Consider the following 18,957-nt stretch of genomic DNA (forward strand, 5'->3'; position numbering starts at 1 on the left):
ACGCTCCCCTTTACCCTCCATTGCCGACCATCCCGGCTCTCAGCAACGAAGAAGCCGACTCTCACGATGGCCGATTATCTATATGATCTTCTAGCCCCTCATCTGGCCTCGACGAAGGCTGCCACCGCCCTCTCCGATCCGGATCGCGATACAACCACCGCTCAATACCTGAATCGTCTCCCTACGCTCTCTCTCCAAGCATTACAGTCCACGGAACCTCAATCCCTAACTCAGTCCTCTCATTCTACCCTTCTGTCGCTGCAAGCTCTGTCGAATCGCTCCCACAAGGCCTTTGTCACCTCCGCAGATGGCCTGTCCAATCTCCGCGCGTCCATCCCCCAGTTGGCCCGGAACGCACAGCAACTGCGAGATGCGGTCCCAAAACTCGATGAAGAGGCAGTCCGATTCTCGTCCAAATACAGCCGAGCAGCGGAGAATGTCGCTCTAGAGCAACGGAAGAAGGTGATGCAGCTGGCGCGGAACGTCGACCGGCTGTCCGATATCCTCGAGCTCCCCACGCTGCTCGCAACAGCTGTCTCTTCCGCGGCCGCTAATTCGGCAACGACGGGCAGCTCGGTCTCCACGACGTATTCTACGGCATTGGATCTGTACGCGCATATCAAGCGGTTACAAACACTCTATCCCGATTCGCCGCTCATCAAAGATGTAGTCTCCCAAGCCGAGGATGCTATGAAGGACATGACGTCGAATCTGATCGCAGGTCTTCGGGCACAGAACTTGCGACTAGCAGCTGCTATGAGGACGGTGGGTTGGCTGCGTAGGGTGGCACCGGAACTGGATAACCTCCACCACGAAGGATCACCGGCTGCGGCGGAGGGCGCATTGGGGGCTATTTTCCTGATCTGCAGGCTGGCGAATTTGATCACGATGCTAGAAGCTCTGGATCCTCTACGGGAGCTGGCCGATCAGGAGACACAGCGCAGGGCTCCAAACACAGACAAGAAGAATGGGGCGACGGGAACCTGGTCCGAAGGACACCAGACGGAGAAGTATCTGAAACGGTATATCGAGATCTTTCGCGAGCAGAGCTTTGCAATCGTCTCTCTCTACAAGAACATCTTCACTCCAGATCAATCGGAGTCAGAGCTCGCCGTGACCGGCTTACGGGGCATCGATGCGCGGCTCAAAGCTGCGGCATCGCGACCCTCTCACCCAGAGGATCCACTCCAGTGTCTTCCACCGGCACTTGCTACCTTCCCAATGCACCTAATACAATTGTTGACGGACACCTTGCGCACCTATCTCCCCAACGTCCGGGATAAAAGCTCCCGAGAGAGTCTCCTGACCCAGGTGTTGTACTGTGCTGCCAGCTTGGGTCGACTGGGTGGTGATTTTGGCATGATTCTGACCGAGCTCAGCGAGGCAGCGGATGAGGAGCAAGAGGACGACGATGCCGATGACGATGACTTGGCCTATGAATGGGAGGAAGTGACTCGGAAACACAGAGCCTTGGCAGGACGCCTAGAGCAGCTGACAGGAGGTGCAACTCCCGGGTCCTCGGCCAAAGGACATTCGTCGCGACAAGCCTTGCCCCTGCAAGGAGATATTTGAGTGGTAGATGCCCTAAAGAATCTTTCACCACTTCTCCCACAGGCTGTGCAAAGTGCTATTCTTGGAGACGGCATTTGCTTTGGCTCGTCCCTTTCAAAAGGGGAAGTTCGGGCCTCCCCGGGCGGCACTAACCGGATGGAGCAAGGCCTCCGCCCGGGTTGCTGGTCCGGCCGTCATCTCATCTCATCCTCCCTCCTCACCTCTCCTTCTCCCTCAAGACTTGCTTTCGGCAACATCCTTGGTCTACTTTTCCCCATTTTTCTCTGTATCTTTTCCTGGGGATATTCTTACAGAACTTTCCCTTATATATACATCCCTGGTTTCTTAGTGCTTCGACACAGCCGTTGCTTCATGATCGGTGCTGGCTTGCCGGTCGCATTGGCCCCTTCGATTGCCGCCGCCGCTGCTGCTGCTGTGTGACGTTCTCCCTTGCGTACAGGGCCTGCTGGCGTTTTAGACACCGCATTCTTCTCAGCAATGAAGATTTCTCTCTGAAAGCGTGCACTAAAGCTATCTGAAGAATAGCGGCCGTTCCTCTTCAATATATCCTCTCTCTAACCCTGATCCTGCACCTCGTCTGGATGGCGGCCCCCGCTTTGTCTACCGGCGGGTTGATCGACCCGACCAAACAGGCTGAGTATCCCATCGTGCTGGGTGATCGACTCAATGGTAAATCCAGCTCGCCACAGTCGCAGCTGGTCAATATCCAATATAACTATAAGACCAAGTCAGCGACCGCACGGCAACGCATCACCCGAGCCCGACAGTCCCGCGATCGCTACAACCTCACAATCACCGATAAAGCACCCAACGCCGATAATGTCCTGACCTATTCATACCAAGGCAGTGTTGACCCAACACAAGCTGTCTCGGATGCTGGGGAACATAATTTGGTGCTAGTCTTTGACGCGGCGCGGAAAGTGTTTGTCTTGGAGCCGGTTTCAACGCAGCTGAACTTCAACCTCCGGTCTGCTCCGGCCAAATCCCAGAAGCAGGTGCTAGAGCAATATGAGCAGCTACGCACTTTGCAGGAAGAGGACCATGGGTCGGGTGATGATCGGGGCATGGACAATGCCAGCGGTAATGATGATGGCCCTGCTGACGACAGCAATCCCTATGACTACCGGCACTTCCTCCCCAAGGAGAATGCGGACGATGACAAGTCGGGCTCGGACAAGACACCAGAACCCCCCTCCTACACCAGCAAGCTCGATACTCCGTTGATGTCCGCTACCAGGTCCATGCTTAGCCCTCAACCACCCCCGGAGAGCCGGACGAAGCCTGTGAACGCAAAGAAGAAGAAGCCAGACGGGGTCAAGCCTCCTAAACCGGCGGCTGCTCGGCCACGGCCCAGGTCTCCGCCACGTCCTGTGCAGCCAAGGGAGGAGCGGAAGGCAGAGGTCGAGGAGGAGCCTTTAGTGGAGACATTTAATTCCTCGCCGTCCGACACGGGCCTGGGTGCTGTCTCTTCTCAAAAGGCAGTTCCATCACCGGGCTCAAATATCATCATCGACGGCGATCTCATCATTGATATGGGCTCTCCGCCGCCTGCTCGTCCCTTCCGGGTCAATCCCGCATACTTCTCTTCGAACAACACCCCGGCGGATGAAGAAGGGCACCGGGATGAGGACGAGGACCAGGAGGAGGATGAGGATATTGAGGACCTACGGCTCCCCTCTCCGGCTGGCCACGGAGGAGCGCCGGTGGCCTCGAGCGGCCTAAACCTGGAGCCCGGGTTGGATGAGGAGGAGCTGGAGGTTGATGATGATCCTCTCGCGGCGGAGATGGAGGCGGCGTTTGAGGAGGATGTACAGGAAGACGACCGGAGTCAGCCAATTTCCACGCAAGCGGTGTCGCAGCAGTATCATATGGCCAGTGAGGATGAGAGCGAAGTCAGTGAGGAGGAATAAGGGGGTGGAAGGGTCTACCGTGTAGCATGTTTGCTAATATCTCTCGTATTTCTCTTTGGGGGCATGGTTCCCCCGTGTTTGCGTATATACCAGCAAAGCAAGGCGCCATTCGGAGTTTTAATCACGGGCAAGGTTCAGAATACCAGGGAACTTCGTCGTATAATATGATAACAGCAATAACAATGACAATAACATTAATAATAGCCATGATAATGATAATGATAATACGCCAAAAATATAGATGTGAATCTCTCCGAAAAGCGAAGCGACGATCCCTGGGGCCCGGAATAACGGGATGATCCGAAAAGCCGGCGGTCATTGGCTGGGCGGTCAGTCGCCAAAAAGTGCCACAGCAAAAGGAAAAGGAAAGTCCCAAGTGAGAAAGGAGTCTCTCTCTCTCTCTCTCTCTTCTTCTTGCTCTCTCTCTCTCCGTTGCACTCAGAACTAGCTGCCTCCCATCGCCCTCCTCTCCCTCTATTTCCGAATCTTCTGCCCGCCTCCGCCGGCTTTTCTGACAATTGTGACTTCCCAATCCTCCTTCTCACCTGGTCCGGACATCCTGTGGGTGCGATTGGCTTCCCGAATCACCGGCTTCCGATGCATGCGATGCAGTGGCCTCTCCCGCGATGATTAACACGCCTCGGTAATCTCAGGACTCTGGGTGATCGGAACTAAAGTAGGACAAACTACAGACTAGCAGGAGGCCGTTTCACTGCGCTGGTCCCAGCTGGCCCTTTGTGCGCGATCAGTTAGTCTGAGTGGATCCCTCTGTTGTCTCTTTCACTTCGGCCTCGGGTCGACGCGAGCTCCTAGGCCTTCCTCTGTTCTCACTGGCAGCTTTGCTTTCTTCCCAAGTTTGCTGGGGATAGTAGAGTCTCTCACACAGCTCGCTACCCAAGACTCAAACCTCCAAGTTCATCGCTTCCGCTTCCACCTGTCCCCGATGGCGTCTTCCGCAGCCCATCCTTCCGAACTCCCGCCGGTTCCTGCCCCGTCGAATCCCGTCCTCCTTGCAACCCAAGCGCATTGGATCTTCACCGATGAGGAGCTTACACGGACGCCATCGCAGCTAGATGGCATGGCTCTGGAGGCCGAGCATATGAGCCGCAGCAAAGGTGTCAATTTTATTAACCAGGTAGGAATCATGCTGAAGCTACCGCAACTTACGCTCGCAACGGCCGCCGTTTATTTGCACCGATTCTATATGCGACACAGTATGGTCGACTTACCTCAACGACCGGGCATTCACCCTTACACGACAGCCGCGGCGGCTCTGTTCCTGGCTACAAAGGTGGAGGAGAACGTACGACGGATGAAAGAGTTGGTGGTAGCATGCTGCCGGGTGGGACAGAAGCAGCCGAACATGGTGGTGGATGAACAGTCTAAGGAGTTTTGGCGCTGGCGCGATACCATTCTGGTACACGAAGATGTTCTACTGGAAGCGCTGTGCTTCGATCTGCAGCTCGAGCAACCGTATCGCATCCTCTATGACTTCATCTGCTTCTTCCGCATGCAAGACAACAAGCCGCTCCGTAACGTCGCATGGGCCTTCGTCAACGATTCCGGATACACGGTGCTGTGCCTGCAGTTTACCGCCCGCATCATTGCGGCCGCCGCACTGTACGCGGCGGCCCAGCACTGTGACATTGGTTTTGAAGACGATGTGCTGGGCCGGCCGTGGTGGGAACAGCTCGAGGTGGACTTGACCCAGGTGCGTCGCGCGTGTATGCGCATGGCAAAGCTGTATGAGAATAACGCCGCGCATCGAAACGGCCTGTACTACTTGACCAACCCCATCAGCACAGACGAGGGTACTGAGAAGACCAGGATCCCGCGCGTGGATGGCCCGGCGGACAACACGACACGCTCCATCGATTCCGGGCATGAGGCAGACGCTGTCAACGGTCGGAAGCGCTCGCGGGACCCCGACGATGAAACGAAGCCCCCACGCCCTTTGGCCGACTCGATACCCCTGTTAGAGGCAGGGCCAGCGACGCAGAACGGGGCCCCATCCCCAAAACGACCCCGGAGGGACTCAGTAGGAGCATCGGCTGACCGAGTCCCGTCATCTCGTATTCCAAAGGCGCCTCTCCCTAGCGGCGGGCCGGCCTTCTCCCACGACCGCCCTTCTGCGAACGGGCACCCCCCTCCAGCACATCATTCGCACCCAATCCCTGCGACCAGACATACGCATCCCTTACCACCGCCTCCCCGGCCTTACCCTCGACGGGACAGCGGCAGCCGGCCCGGGGGTGGGCCTCCAGGGCCACCTGTCGATCCGATTCAGCAACGGATTGACGAGATCGTGCAACAGAACATGCCCACCCAGGGCGGTGGGCCTGGCAGGGCGGAACGACGACCTCAGGAACGGCATCGGGGCGATTGGGAGGCTGAGGCCGACTCGGGGCGACGGCGACGACCGTCCATGTCCACAGGAGGCCAGCTACCGTCGCAGGAGGATACCCATCCACATCCACCACCTCAGCATCTCCCGCCGCCGCCACCTCCGGAAGAAGAATCCTGTCCGCCGTCGCAACCCGAGCCGCCTCAGGCCCCGGAACCGGAGGACGAGGGAGGTGGCAGCGAGGAGGGCGAGCTATGATGGTTTCACCTTTGAATGAGACGAACGAGCCCATTCATGAAAGATGGAGCCTGACACCTACATACATAACTTATTTCGGCCGGGGGCGTCTCGGCCGGGGGCGTCGGAAAATGCACCCGACACATTCCTCATTATCCTCCGATGAGGACTGGGAGGCTGAGCGCATCTGCAAGGGCACGAACACCTCCACAGAGTGAGAGACACATACAGAGACACAGAGAGACGAGGGGACGAAGATGAAATAAACTCTTGAGGGAGATAAGGAATGATAAGGGGGTAGGATTGAGCCCCAGGAAACACGCCAGATCTGTAGTTAATCTATATCTTCTACCGTTGAATTTAGAGCGATCATCGTGGACAGAAGCCCTTGATCACAATTTCCATCTCCGGAGGGCTACCCGGGCTGGCCTATGACAGGGGAGCAACCATGGTTGCGCAACAACCCCCTTGCAGCCGGACTTGCCGTCAAGGTCCCAATGGGATGGCTCCGACAACCCAAGGCGAGTCAAGCAACACTGCAGGTGGACTTTTGGCATTTGGCAAGAGACATACCGGCCGGATTCTTTGTCCGCCGTGGCTGGCTGAAGCCTAGCAGCACCCACTGGACTCTCATATGTGCTGTTGGGAATGCTTGACATCACGACCCGCCCTGCGTCTTGGGAATCAAAGTTCATGGAGAGAATGTCGGCTTGGCCACCCAGCCAACAAAACCCTCTTGCCATCATCTTCTTTCTTCGGGCGAACGAGAAACTTTCGAGCTGCCCGTCCGTCAGCGTCAGTTGAACTAGCCAATGGGCACCCCGTTATGGCCACATCGCTCCCCTGTCGAAGCCAAGATGCACCCGGCTCCCGCGACAACGGACCGGCGACGCAGCTGTCGCTTTTGCCGCAGTCGCAAGCTCCGCTGCTCTGGCGCCAGCGTCTGTAGCGCCTGCAAGGATCGCCAGATCGAATGTGTCTATGACCAGGGCGGCCCCAAAGGCCGTCCCTGGGTCTCCGGGGCGCGCACCACCGGCCGCCTGGTAGCTGGCCAGCCGGGGCCCGAGCCCGCCACAAAACAGGCTCCCTGGACATCCCCTTCGAGTCCGTCGTCCGCCACGGCCGGCCAGCTCCTCTCGCCGCGTCTCAAGAGCGTTGCCGATGCTCTATCTGAGGTGACGGCCGAGATGCAGGAGAAGCTACAAGGTCAGAGGGTCGACGGGATTCCATGGAGCCAGGCTGGTTCTCCTCGCCAGCAGCCGGCTAAGCTGGGCTGTCGCGAGCTCATCATGGTGCTGACCCAGGATATTATCGACGCTACAGTGGCCCGTTTCAGCGGGCTCGACTGCCTTGCATTCTTCGCTAACCAGAGCCAATTCTTCCGAGCCAACCTGGCGTCCAGCACTCCCCCCGAACCGTCCCCTGCGCTCGAGCCGGCGCCGCTGGCCGCATACAACGGATACCGCATCACCCAGATTCTAGATGTGTGGTTTGGCGCACATCCGTTGTCCATGGCCCTTTCCAAGACGCTGCTGCTGCGTGATATCCGCAGCAACTCTTACGATCCCCTACTCCTGGCCGTCGTGCTAGGGGGCGGTCTGCAGGAGTTGGAGGATACAGACGCTCAGGTGGAATCCGAGCAACTTCTGCACTGGGCGTCGTCTCGCCTACAATATATTTCGACGGCGGCAGCCGACTTGTCGACCGCGCAGGCTCTCAGCTTGCTGGCCTGGCACGAGACATGTCAGGGAAACATTATCCGAGCAATGTCCTACAGCATATACGCGAACCGTACCGTAACACGGCTCACAATGGACACCTTGGCCCGGTCCTCACGCGATGCCCGACAGATCAACGGCGTCGACCTAGTTCAGATCGAGTTGGAGATGATGCACATCCTGGGGTGGATGACTCTCGCGTTGATGGTCTGGTATTTTACACATTTGGGGATTGTAGATGACAGTCTGCCAGCGCTCGCGATGATGTATGAGCATCCGCCCATGAACAAGGACGCGTCCTTGGTGTTACGACTCGACAAGGCGGCCGACAACTTGTCCACGCTTCCTCACCAGTGGGCCTGGATCCAGGAAATCTGGACCATCAGTCACATCACCTCCGCGGCTGTTCACCTCAACTCAATCTACCCGCGTCAGGCTAGCGGGCCTACGTCACCCATAGCTCATCCCCACCACTCCTGGCAAAGTCAGCTACACGAGCAATTGCGCAACATCCAGCTCTACAAGGTCGACATTGGCAATTTGTGTAACGAGGCCCGCGCTGTCCTGGCGCGCAACGTGCAGATCATTGAAGCCAATATGGAAGACCAGGTCGCCCAGACATGGATCCTCACCGCGTACCGCACTTTGCTCATCCACCTGCTGTTCCCCCGCATGGAAACCATTCCGGTCACAGCCGATCTTGTCCAGAACCTCGCCGACTGTCTCGCCTTTTTTGCGCGCAGCTTTCCCGTCCTCGTCCACGTTTCCACCACTCAGGCGCTCCCTCGGTCGAGCATTCAGTCGTGCGTTCGCTCCTACATGGCCGGTCTGGCCGCCTGCGGCAGCGCCATCGACGCGCTCTTCCTGATATCACCCAAACAACTCCAAAGCTGGGAACCGGAAATCCTGCAGGGCTTAGCCCGGCTACTTGAGCAAGCGACAAAGCTAGGCACACTCTTCACAGACGACACGCTATTGACAGACTGGCGGTGGCGAAATGTACAAGACCGATTCCATCGGTTATCCAAGTACAAAACGGAGCTGCAAAGCGTACCAACTGGATGGGACGGCCTTCCCATGCCTATCAGGCCGGCGGAGCGACAACTGCCATCCTCCTCCCTGCCCACAGTGACCGCGGCGGTGGCGGCAGAGCCGACAGAGCCGGCACCCACACCCATAGTGCCTCTATACACGGCTACTACTGAATTACCGTATGTGCCGGGATACAGCATGCCAGTTGCATCTTCGACGTATGAAGAAACATAGCATTAGACAGTTATCCTTTTGGTTTATGTTACATATGGCGTTACGGATGGGACGAAATGAAACTGGGTAGGACGGAACCAATCGCACAGGGATTGGTTGGTTCCTTGTGGATACATCATAATCATCATCTTTATTAGGATAGATTATTCTAAATCGAAATGCATATTCTCAATTACATCTATATCGCTTCCTCTTAACACACTTCATCTAAACTAGTCTTCCTACCTTCCCAACACCACCAACCTTTTAGTTCTCCCTTCATTTAAGACATCCGTGACTATTATAGTTAAAACTAAGCAATACCAGTAGAGCAAGGTGAAATCTAGGTCACTTCTTCCTCAGATTTACATGAACCAAGAATTACGTTACCTTATCTGTTCATCCATTCTAGATTCAATGACCATGAAGAAATACTACTAAACTAAACACTTACAATGAGTTCCAATTTGGGTTGGGAACAAAAAAAAAAAAAAAAAAAGGTATGTAAAGTTTTAAGTTAAACTCAAGTTAAGTAGGTTGAAATCTACTAATCTCATATACATACATACCCCCTTCTTGCCTGGCGGACGTAATGAATGTTCAATATTTAAAATGAAGTTTACTTCATTTTTAATATTGCTTTGTATTCCATGCTTCTATGTCATTTATAGTGCCCATGTATTGTATATATATTCACTCAACCTTTCTATAACATTATACTATCACCAATCTATTAAAAATCAAGGTTCTTCATTCACACCTCCACATCCCCCAACAACCACCCCCCTTCCCTACTTCCCAAACCCCCCACCAAATGCGCCTCTCCCAACACCCCCTTCACGACCAGCACCATCTCATCCACCGTGATCAAAAACCCGAAGTATGCACTCGCAGCCACACAGAAACGTCTATACCCTTCATCGCGCATCATGTCCCCTGAAATAACCTGCTCTTCCTGACCACGTCGACCTCTCGACCAATTATCCACTGCCTGCTTGAACAACGGCGTCGGAAGGATCTCCGGTAACGCGTCGCCCGTTTTCAGGGCCTGTTCGCAGAGACCCATCACCGCCATGACTTGGCCGATGAGGCGGTGGTCCAGGAGCCCCGTCTGACGGGCTAGTTGCTCTTGGAATTCCTGGGGTAGGGATGAAGAGAGGAGTAGGAGGCGGCTGAGCTGGCGGTTGAGGCTACGGCAGAGGGAGTTTACTTTAGCTAGGGATGCGCTGTCGAAGCGCGAGCTGGAGAATTCGAAACCGAGGAGTTTGATGGGTCCATCAAGTGCGACGAGCGTTTCGGCGAGTTGCAGGGAGAGAGGTTCGGCGAGCCTCCTACCTTCGGTGGAGTTTTGGGCCCAGACGGTGAGGAGGAGGGCGTAGTGCGTGGATAGGGTGCGCATGGCGCGGGAGAGGGTTTTACAAACGTGTCGGGAGGCCGATGGTGGCCGGGGGAGGGTTTGCAGGATGGCGGATGCGGCGACGCCGACGAGGACGAGGAGTAGACGTCGCCAGAAGACGTTATAGCCTACTCCTGGGTTGCCGTATTGGGGGATGTGGCTGGAAAGTTATTAGTGGGTGGTTTGATAGGGTTGAGGGAAACTTACGTATCGTCGTAGCTATACGCGATGACTAGCAGAAATGTGGCTCCACCGATGATACCTCCCTGCATCAGGGCCGGCGGCAGATATAGTCTGATCCAGACAAGAATGACTAGGATTGCGGCGGTGATAGCAGACAGCCCATACGGATTGCCCGGACCATTTGCGGAGCCAATATACCAAGCCAGCAGCCCCAAAACTCCGCCGATGACGGTTCCAATGACTCTTGCGATCAAGGAAAAGGTAAAATCCGCCATGTACACGAGCAGACCCGTCTGCCCCATGATCAGCGCCCAAAGTCCCTTCGCACGGTAGTAGAAACCCGCACTGTGAGGGATCACGCCCGGAATGCCCAGGGCGATTGTGACGACAACCATACGTATGGCATACAGGCCTTCATCGCAGGTAAACCAGTGGTAGGTTCCCAGGATGGCTCGACTGAAAGGAGGGCGTGGCTTCGTGCGGAATCCGCGGGTTACACGCAGCTTCTCTTGTGCTGCTTTGGTAATGTCGTCGGCGCTGACGCGATCCGGATCGTCTTCGGTACCCTCGGACCCTGGTGCCTTGACTTCATTCGAGGAGGCCCATGATGCGGCGTATCTGAACCGGGTTGGCAGGTAAACGCGGATCTTAGTTGATTCTTGGAAGACCGTAGATACCCGCGCGAGCAGTGCCTCGGTCTTCTGCACGGTGTTGGAAATGTGTTCCTCGAAGACTAAAACGAACATGAGTGGCCGGAAGTGATGGGCTTCGTCAACCGGCTGTTTTTCGTGTTGTCCGATCAGGATGTCGCTCATTTCATTGATAAAGACCGAACGGGCCTTGCTTAATGCCTCAAGTGCCTTCTCACAGCGTTGCTGTAGCTGCTCACGTTCAGCTTGGGATGGCCTTTTGAACCAGCGCCGACAATTCACCAGGTGTATACACTCTTGCACGACGCTCAGCCCCTCTGCACAAGCATCTATGGCGGTCGCGCTTGTCTTGACTAGCTCTTGGACGACCTCCTTGCGCAGCGGATGACTATCCGGGCTGCGAAATCCATCCAGCAGTTGTGCAAGCTGTGTGAGCTGATGCGCGCCAACCTCGCGCGTATGTTTCTCATCCTCGTCCGGGGTCTTATCAACATACTTACGCAGCACATCCTGCGTGCGAGCCTCCCCCACGATCCGGCCAATGTGAAAGTCGAGAAGGGATAAAACTGCAACTAGTACGTCTCGCAAAGGGCCCTGGAAGGAGGCGACATCTTCGGCTCCCCAACAGCCTACAGAAAAGTCCAGAGGCAGAAACGCCAAGGATGGTTCCATGCTTTTATATTTCTGGATGATCCCAGCCTGTGTCATGCGCAGATCGTCAGGATTCGGTTGTTCTTCCTTCTTGCAGAGTGTATTTGCTGTCATTGCTAGTGGAACTTGGAGGAGTCGGACGATATCCTCCATACTATCCAAAACCACATGCGATGTCGATTGAGGAAAGAAAAGGATTGAGCATGCTAGGCCGAGCCCGACCCCAATTGCGGCAGGTTTGACGAGAGTTAGGGGCAGGGTTCCTGAGAAAGAGGGCAGAAGCGGAGTGTAGTTCAGGAATAGATCCGAGATGATAATGCCAAATATAGCCGTCAAAGTTGCTTTGGGATTGCTGGCCCGAAGACGCGCCTGTATATTCAGTATAGCCCATTGCCCTTAATCGGAGAATTACCTACCATGAAATAAACAAAAGTGCAGATGAGGCAAAAGGTCACGGCAGTGACGCGCGCATCCAGCATGTACCCTTCGTAAACCAATCGCTGCGCTATTTCAGTAGCGGAGGAGGTCGAGTTCTGGGCCTGTGACACAGCCGTCTGCTGCAGGGCGGCCACTTTAGCCTGCGTTTCGGCCGCTGGTCTAGCTGCCTGAGCAGCCTTCATGGTGATGACGCCCCATGCCCAAGCCAGACAGATACCGATGAACAAGGACAGCGCACCCAAAAGATAGACGAATACAATTCCGGATGGAGGTAGAAACATTAATACGAGACTAAATCATATTCAGCATAACAATGCGACCCATGCCTTGGGGCAGATGCATACGCTGCGAAAAAGGTTGCAGTGCCGATGCTTTCCAGCGAGGGATGGATGAAGATCAACAAACAAGCCACCCAGACGGCGACCCAGCATCGAAAGAAGATCTTGAGATCGCGACCATTGAAATGGTCCAGAAACGGGGGTAACCGGCGTTTCTTCTCAGCAATGACGGGAGGAGCACTGTCCGAATCCGACCATGTCGGGGGGGATTCCTGCGTGGTTCGTTCGTCGGCCATGATGGCCTCGGGCTGTTTTGCTTGGCTTTAAATGGCCCACGTGGGCATGAGGACTGGTGGAAGAAAAGAAAGGAGATTTAAAAAAAAGAGAGTCGAGAAAGGGAAAGCAAAGAAGCAAGGGATGGATGCAATGCAAATAAGAAACGAGCGACGGAGACGGAATGGATGCACGAGAGAAGAGGTTGACAGGCCCGGCGTCGATCAAGAGGGGAACCGGTTGGCATTTGAAGGCCCTGCGGGCAAATATGTGGCGCCGCAAAAGGAGTGGCTATTATCGCGATTAGAGTTAAATAGATCGGTTGATCTGAACCAGGGCCGTTGGTCGTTCCATGGATGGTCCGGGGGGTCCGGAAGGTGTTTGCCTGAAGGATTGCCGAAGATAAGCTGGAAAAGGAGGTTATGCAGGACTCATGCTGATGCTGATGCTGATGCCATTCGCGTCCTGTTCCTCCTTGTCATTACTGCAAATTCTCTGCTCGACAGCATAACAAGGATGGTGGACTTTGCCGAGCGAGTGATCGACAGAGGGTTGATTCATAGTGACGCCCATGGATTGACACTGATTCAGCGGTGGAGCCGAAACTGGACATGACCCGAATCCGAGGCGAGTCTGGAACTGCAGGAGACTGTCTGACAAGTATAGATAGGTCGCTGTGTGGTATGATGGTCGAAACTGCTATCTACCCCAGTTCTCCACTCTTAAGGGTCCATACTATTGTCCCTGTTGCACGTGTCTTAGAGTCTGAAGAATAGCAATTAGTGTCTGGATATGTGCTAACCTCCCCTGAATGCCCTTGGTGAACATGACATACCAGACTTAGGTGAAGAGAAAAACCTTGGAGCTTGATACCAGGATGGGTGCAATGGGTAGGGACGATGAGAAGTTCTTGTGTGCTACAGTGACATACTAAATGGGGTCTGTTTGCGCTGTATGTCTGCTCTGTCTACTGGCGTGATGCCCGACCGTCACTTCTCAACCCTCAGAACTACAGCTGCGCATTTTCAGGAAAACAAGCACTAAAAGCCGAAATTCATATTAGAATTGCTGGAAAACGCTCATCTTAAGCATCGCACAATCGCATCGAAAAATATGCACAATGCTTGACCACCAGTCAGGTTCTATTTGTATGTTCTCCGCCAACCAGGTACACCCCGTTCAAACCATCATACCATTATCCAGCAAGCTGCTCGACGCCACGAAGCTGAATCCGCCAAAAAGCTCGCCCTCACCGGGGTGACTGGCTGGCGGACCGGACGCCCGGGCTGCATAGTGGTCGTCGAACGCGTGCACGATTGGACTCAGCGGAAGCTGCGTGAAATCCATCGAGAAGTTCTCCGCCAGGGCTGGGTCCGTCACCACCGGATTGATCGGAGGCGCCACCTCCCTGCGCTCCAGCGCCTTCCAGTCGATCTTTCGGAAGAAGCGGTGGTTCTTGATTGTCTGCAAGTCCTTGGGCATGTGATATCCCAGTCGCTTCGACGGTTCCTTGCGCAGCAACCGAGTCAACAGGTCCTTGGCATCGGGGCCCAGGAAATAAGGCAGAGCCAACTTCTGTTTGACAATCTTCTCCTGCAGCTTGGCGTTGTTGTTGGCCTTGAATGGAGGGGATCCGGTGAGCAGGTCGTAGCCCAGTGCGCCCAGTGACCACCAGTCACAGGCTTTGCCGTACGACTTGCCCTGCACGACCTCCGGAGCCATGTACTCGATCGTGCCCAGCGAGGAGTTGCAGCGATCGTCATCGTTGATGGCAATCTTACTGAGTCCAAAGTCCGTCAACAGCAGATGGCCCTCGCTGTCCAGCAGGCAATTCTCCGGCTTGAGGTCGCGGTAGATGACCCCAACGTTTTGGTGGAGATGTTCGAGCGCCAGCACCATCTCCGCCATGTAGAAGGCGGCGGCATCCTCGTCAAACATACGTTCCATAGCCAGGTGCGTAAACAGCTCACCGCCCTCCGCGTACTCCAGGATCAGATACAGTTTCTCGTGATCCTGGAACGCATAGAACAGTTTGACCACAAAGGGGTGGCGGTTGACACTCTCCAGGATCGTGCGCTCAGTTTTAGTCTGTTCCACGAGCTTCTTGTGAACGGTGATCGATGCCTTGCGAAACTGCTTCTGCGCGTACAGCTTGCCCGTTAGCACATGGCGCACCAGCAATACAGTGCCAAATGACCCCTTCCCCAGGCAAAGGAGGGGCTCAAAGTCATCGGTGGTCATCTTTCGGCACAGCTGGGTACGCATATCCCGCACGCTTGATGTATTTCGCGAGTCTTCCTCGGCGGCCGCATCGGCGCTGACATAGTCGTGCTCCAGAGGCACCTCATAGCTAGTCAGGACCTCCGTCTGATCACTATCTGAGCACACACTAGCGTTACTCGGGGTTTCAGCGGGGCCGGTTTGGGCTCCATTGCCGGACAGGCTCATAGATTCAAGCTGGAGTTTCAAAGCGCTCACCCCACAGCCAGCCGCGGGCTGGACCAACGGACTGCCCCCATTAGTCCCGGCACGAGTGCGCGGGTGAGAGCTCGGTGCACGAGAGCTGGCAGCCGATCGGTCCGAGTCTTCATCGGCGGAGCCGCGAGGAGTAAACCCGCGCACGGTTGAAAGGGCCGGGGCAACTTCATGAACCGCGTGCTTTTTCTTCTTCTTACGGCGGTCAGCCTTGGCGGCGAGAGGGCGTGCATTCAGCTCTGGAGCCGGGAAGGGATTGCCACCATGAACACCAGGCCCCTTGATCATGGGTCCTTGCTTGCGCTGGGGGCTGCGGGCGCTCATACGAAAGCCGGTTTCCGGAGCGTCGCTCATAGTGATATCCTTATGTGAATGCGACATGTCGGCTTGCGGACTGAATACATCGCTGACCGAGATGTCATCGTGACCAGTAGTATTCGCCGAGGGATCCATTGTGTCGTGGATTTCTTTTCGGATATCTTTCTATTCCCGTAATTGACCAAGCACGATCCAGCAGCCGTCCGACCAGAACGGCAACAGCACGATGCGTAAGCCAAGGGCGATCAAATGCACCCAGGCATCGACGAATCGAGGCACTCCTCTAGTTGAGGTCTAGTCAAAGTAACCTAATAACACAAACAGAGAGGTCAGCTTTCTTGTTTTTCTTTCCACGCCCCCACACGCATATCCACACACACGCACAAGCGCGGGGTATGCACGGAAAACCCTAATTTTCCATATGCAAGGGGGAATCAAGGATCGATCGGAGCAGCGTACACTTGGTAGCACACAATCCGAGAGGGCTAAGCGACCCAGCAGGGAAGTTACGCGGCAGCCTGCAAGATCTCTCGGATATAGCACCTATTTACCGTCCGCCCTTGTTCAGGACGGACCATGGACCCTAAGCCAGAACACCTTGTCGTCAGAGACGGAGTGAGCGGACGACACGGCCGAGAAGCCAGTCGAAGAGGAAATATCGAGAGACACCGAGGAGGACGAATTCAAGTCGAGGGTCAGCAAACGAGAGCGGGGGAAGCGGATAAAAGCGGACGACGAAATCGAGGGCAGCGCAGACAAGCACATAGAGGAATGGCTAATATGAGGATAGTTAAGATACCAGGGGATGGAAATAAGTCTCCAGGGAGCAGGCACAAGAGGCACAGCGAGGGTTTAAAACCGGGTGAAGATCCCTTTTATAAAGAGAGGGAGAAGGAGGAGGAGAAGAAAGTGAGAGCTGACTTGGATTTGCTTGGACAAACGGGAAAAGAAAGCTGCCCGGCCTCGGCGCTGAGTGTATTTTTCCCGGCCCGCAGACCAATCAGCGTGTGCCGGTGCTAAGCGACGCTAGACTCAATGGGGCAGGATGACTTCACGTGTTGCGGTCATTGGAGGATGGCACCTGATTGCCAAATCGGGCAATCCGGGGAAGCTGCCTGAGGAACCAGAGCCACTGATACTGTGTACGATGGACTACTTGAGGGGTTATACTACAGTATGTGTATCTAGATGGAGGAGAGAAGGAGGAAGGCGTTATCACAGGATCTTGTTATAGAGTTACTTACTCACTGTAGCTTATGCAGGGGTAGTAGATCTACCCGACGGGCTATTAACTCCACCCGCTGAACCAACTATTTAGTAATTATTTTGTACTAGAGGTTCAGATCCATCCAAAACCCCCTGCAGCCCTTCATGCATCTCTCCCTTCAAAAAAGGCCTGCGACCGAGTGATTTCCACCCCCGATCCCTCCACGAAGGCCAGCGCACTGGGCTTTTGTACCCGCACCGTCACCCGTTCATTCCCAAATTCCACCGTGACAATGCGCGCGACAAACGTCGCCAAGGCCTCCACCGTCTGGAAAGAGGTGGTTTCGACCCGCTAGTAATTTGTAGACTGGATTAGCCTAACACCCAGGGAAGAAAAGCACAGACACATCGAAGAAGAACTCACCTCAGCGACAGCCCGGGTCATGGCTTGGTACGTATTGACCACCGTAGACCCCCAAGGCAGCTGTCCGGGTCCCTTAAACTCCAGAGAGACAATGACCGCCTGTTTCTCCACCCTCTCGTGAGAGTTGACGCCCAAGATACAGTAGCACCGGATTCCATCAATGCGGAACTCCTCCTCCAGGACGACCGGACAGCGCTCCGACTCTCCTACATCGTCCGTAACAGCCTCATTGGCCTGACGGTACCCCCATACCGTCACACTCCGGTACTTGAGTCCTTCGTCCGCACGCAGCAACGCCTTGGGAAGATGCAAAGACACCTCACATTGGCCAAACACCCCATCAATAGGCGAAGTCGAAGATGAACTGAAAATAGCCGCCAGAGCCTGAGACTGCGAGCCCGCTGAAGCGCTGCTTCTCCGCTGGGTGTTGTGCACGTGCGACATCCTACGGACCCCAGCAGCAGTCTCATCCAACAGTCCAAGTCCACAGTGAGCCACAATTCCGGCCGTCAAGCGCACATCCTGTCCCACATCACTTGCCAACATCTCGTCACGGCGGCTCCCGTCGACACTGATCATTCGGTGTCCCGGGTTCTCGGGGTGCTTGCCCAGGTTACGGATATCCTCCTCGAGACGGCGATAGAGCTTGCCGTAGTCCAAGGAGAGGGAGACATCGTCGGCAATGGCGGCGGCCACGGCGGAGGAGTAGGAGAGCTTCAGCGATGCCGTGCAAGGCTGCGATTTACCGGAACGGTGCCATGGGTCCGGGGCAGCTGGGAGGGGCAGTTGGATGTTGCGGAGACGCACGCTGTCCAACACCGGGGGGTGGGATGGGATATGGACATTTACGCGTTGATCGGCCATGATGACTGTAGGATGGGCGACGGAGATATGAGAGGAGAGAGCTGGATCTAGTCAGTTCCTGGGGTACGAGCTCGAAGCTGCAGCTGCTGGAGTACCAGACAATCAATGGGCTGTTGTGACGTCAACCAGTAAGCGTGGAAGCCCCAGTCGAACTCTTGGTAGAGATAACACCAACCAGATAAAGAAAGCTACCACTGCAGTCGCATGGATCAATTGGCCTTCCTGACTTTGAGATTCCGTCCCACCGAGGCAAAATTCTCAGACAAAGAGCTGCGCTGGAAGGAAATTTCGTGTGAGCTGCGGATGACGAGACGATGGCGGGGTTGGGTTTAGCGCGGGGAGCTGCTTTCATTTTCTCGGGACCCACGCCAGTCACTTATTAGAATAATAAACTAGTAACTATGTACCCTACTTCCACGACCAACAAGCGTGGAAATACTATATTTTGATTTGATTGTTGCACTATACACAATATCCCGGGGTCGTGAAATGATCGACATCGTGGGTGATTACGTTAGATAAAAAAAAAAGAAAGGCCAAGATCCATCCACATCCGCAGGTCCATCCGTACATTATGTGCAGGAAAGTCGTCCACACCGGCAAAGAAACCACCGACACGGCTGTCCACATACGCCTACTTTTGAAACCTCGAAAAACCTTCCAGTCGGAGCCCGGAACCAGCGGGGCTAGAGATCATGGTCACATCAAGTGATGAAAGCAAGCGCCAGTGTCGTTCCGTTGTCCATGTCAACCTGACACACGCATTCGTATCTGA

At 55.1% G+C, this 18,957-nt stretch overlaps 8 protein-coding genes across 8 annotated transcripts; 4 read left to right on the plus strand and 4 right to left on the minus strand.

Moving 5' to 3' along the window:
• Positions 1-66: 66 nt before the first annotated feature.
• Positions 67-1,572, plus strand: AtWU_09644 (Dor1-like family protein; the record flags this gene model as incomplete). The annotated part of the gene is made up of 1 exon (XM_035504750.1): positions 67-1,572. The coding sequence occupies one exon, from the start codon at positions 67-69 to the stop codon at positions 1,570-1,572; it is 1,506 nt and encodes a 501-aa protein (XP_035360643.1).
• A 581-nt stretch (positions 1,573-2,153) lies between these two features.
• AtWU_09645 (ELL-associated factor) lies at positions 2,154-3,482 on the plus strand (the record flags this gene model as incomplete). Its single annotated transcript, XM_035504751.1, has 1 exon — positions 2,154-3,482. One exon carries the CDS (start codon positions 2,154-2,156, stop codon positions 3,480-3,482), a length of 1,329 nt encoding a protein of 442 aa, XP_035360644.1.
• A 943-nt stretch (positions 3,483-4,425) lies between these two features.
• AtWU_09646 (putative cyclin) lies at positions 4,426-6,084 on the plus strand (the record flags this gene model as incomplete). Its single annotated transcript, XM_035504752.1, has 1 exon — positions 4,426-6,084. The coding sequence occupies one exon, from the start codon at positions 4,426-4,428 to the stop codon at positions 6,082-6,084; it is 1,659 nt and encodes a 552-aa protein (XP_035360645.1).
• An 836-nt stretch (positions 6,085-6,920) lies between these two features.
• AtWU_09647 (3'-5' exonuclease family protein) lies at positions 6,921-9,047 on the plus strand (the record flags this gene model as incomplete). Its single annotated transcript, XM_035504753.1, has 1 exon — positions 6,921-9,047. The coding sequence occupies one exon, from the start codon at positions 6,921-6,923 to the stop codon at positions 9,045-9,047; it is 2,127 nt and encodes a 708-aa protein (XP_035360646.1).
• Positions 9,048-9,780: 733 nt separating this feature from the next.
• On the minus strand, positions 9,781-12,918 carry AtWU_09648 (protein tyrosine phosphatase-like protein, PTPLA family protein; the record flags this gene model as incomplete). The annotated part of the gene is made up of 4 exons (XM_035504754.1): positions 9,781-10,582; positions 10,630-12,275; positions 12,323-12,635; positions 12,689-12,918. 4 exons carry the CDS (start codon positions 12,916-12,918, stop codon positions 9,781-9,783), a joined length of 2,991 nt encoding a protein of 996 aa, XP_035360647.1.
• A 1,156-nt stretch (positions 12,919-14,074) lies between these two features.
• On the minus strand, positions 14,075-15,823 carry AtWU_09649 (AGC family serine/threonine-protein kinase; the record flags this gene model as incomplete). Its single annotated transcript, XM_035504755.1, has 1 exon — positions 14,075-15,823. The coding sequence occupies one exon, from the start codon at positions 15,821-15,823 to the stop codon at positions 14,075-14,077; it is 1,749 nt and encodes a 582-aa protein (XP_035360648.1).
• Positions 15,824-15,933: 110 nt separating this feature from the next.
• On the minus strand, positions 15,934-16,453 carry AtWU_09650 (serine/threonine protein kinase; the record flags this gene model as incomplete). Its single annotated transcript, XM_035504756.1, has 3 exons — positions 15,934-15,996; positions 16,148-16,206; positions 16,264-16,453. 3 exons carry the CDS (start codon positions 16,451-16,453, stop codon positions 15,934-15,936), a joined length of 312 nt encoding a protein of 103 aa, XP_035360649.1.
• Positions 16,454-17,057: 604 nt separating this feature from the next.
• Positions 17,058-18,534, minus strand: AtWU_09651 (dihydroneopterin aldolase; the record flags this gene model as incomplete). The annotated part of the gene is made up of 4 exons (XM_035504757.1): positions 17,058-17,246; positions 17,319-18,223; positions 18,283-18,292; positions 18,358-18,534. The coding sequence occupies 4 exons, from the start codon at positions 18,532-18,534 to the stop codon at positions 17,058-17,060; spliced, it is 1,281 nt and encodes a 426-aa protein (XP_035360650.1).
• Between the last annotated feature and the right edge of the window lie 423 nt (positions 18,535-18,957).

Source organism: Aspergillus tubingensis (assembly GCF_013340325.1).
Source record: "Aspergillus tubingensis WU-2223L DNA, scaffold_11, whole genome shotgun sequence".
NCBI lineage: Eukaryota > Fungi > Ascomycota > Eurotiomycetes > Eurotiales > Aspergillaceae > Aspergillus > Aspergillus tubingensis.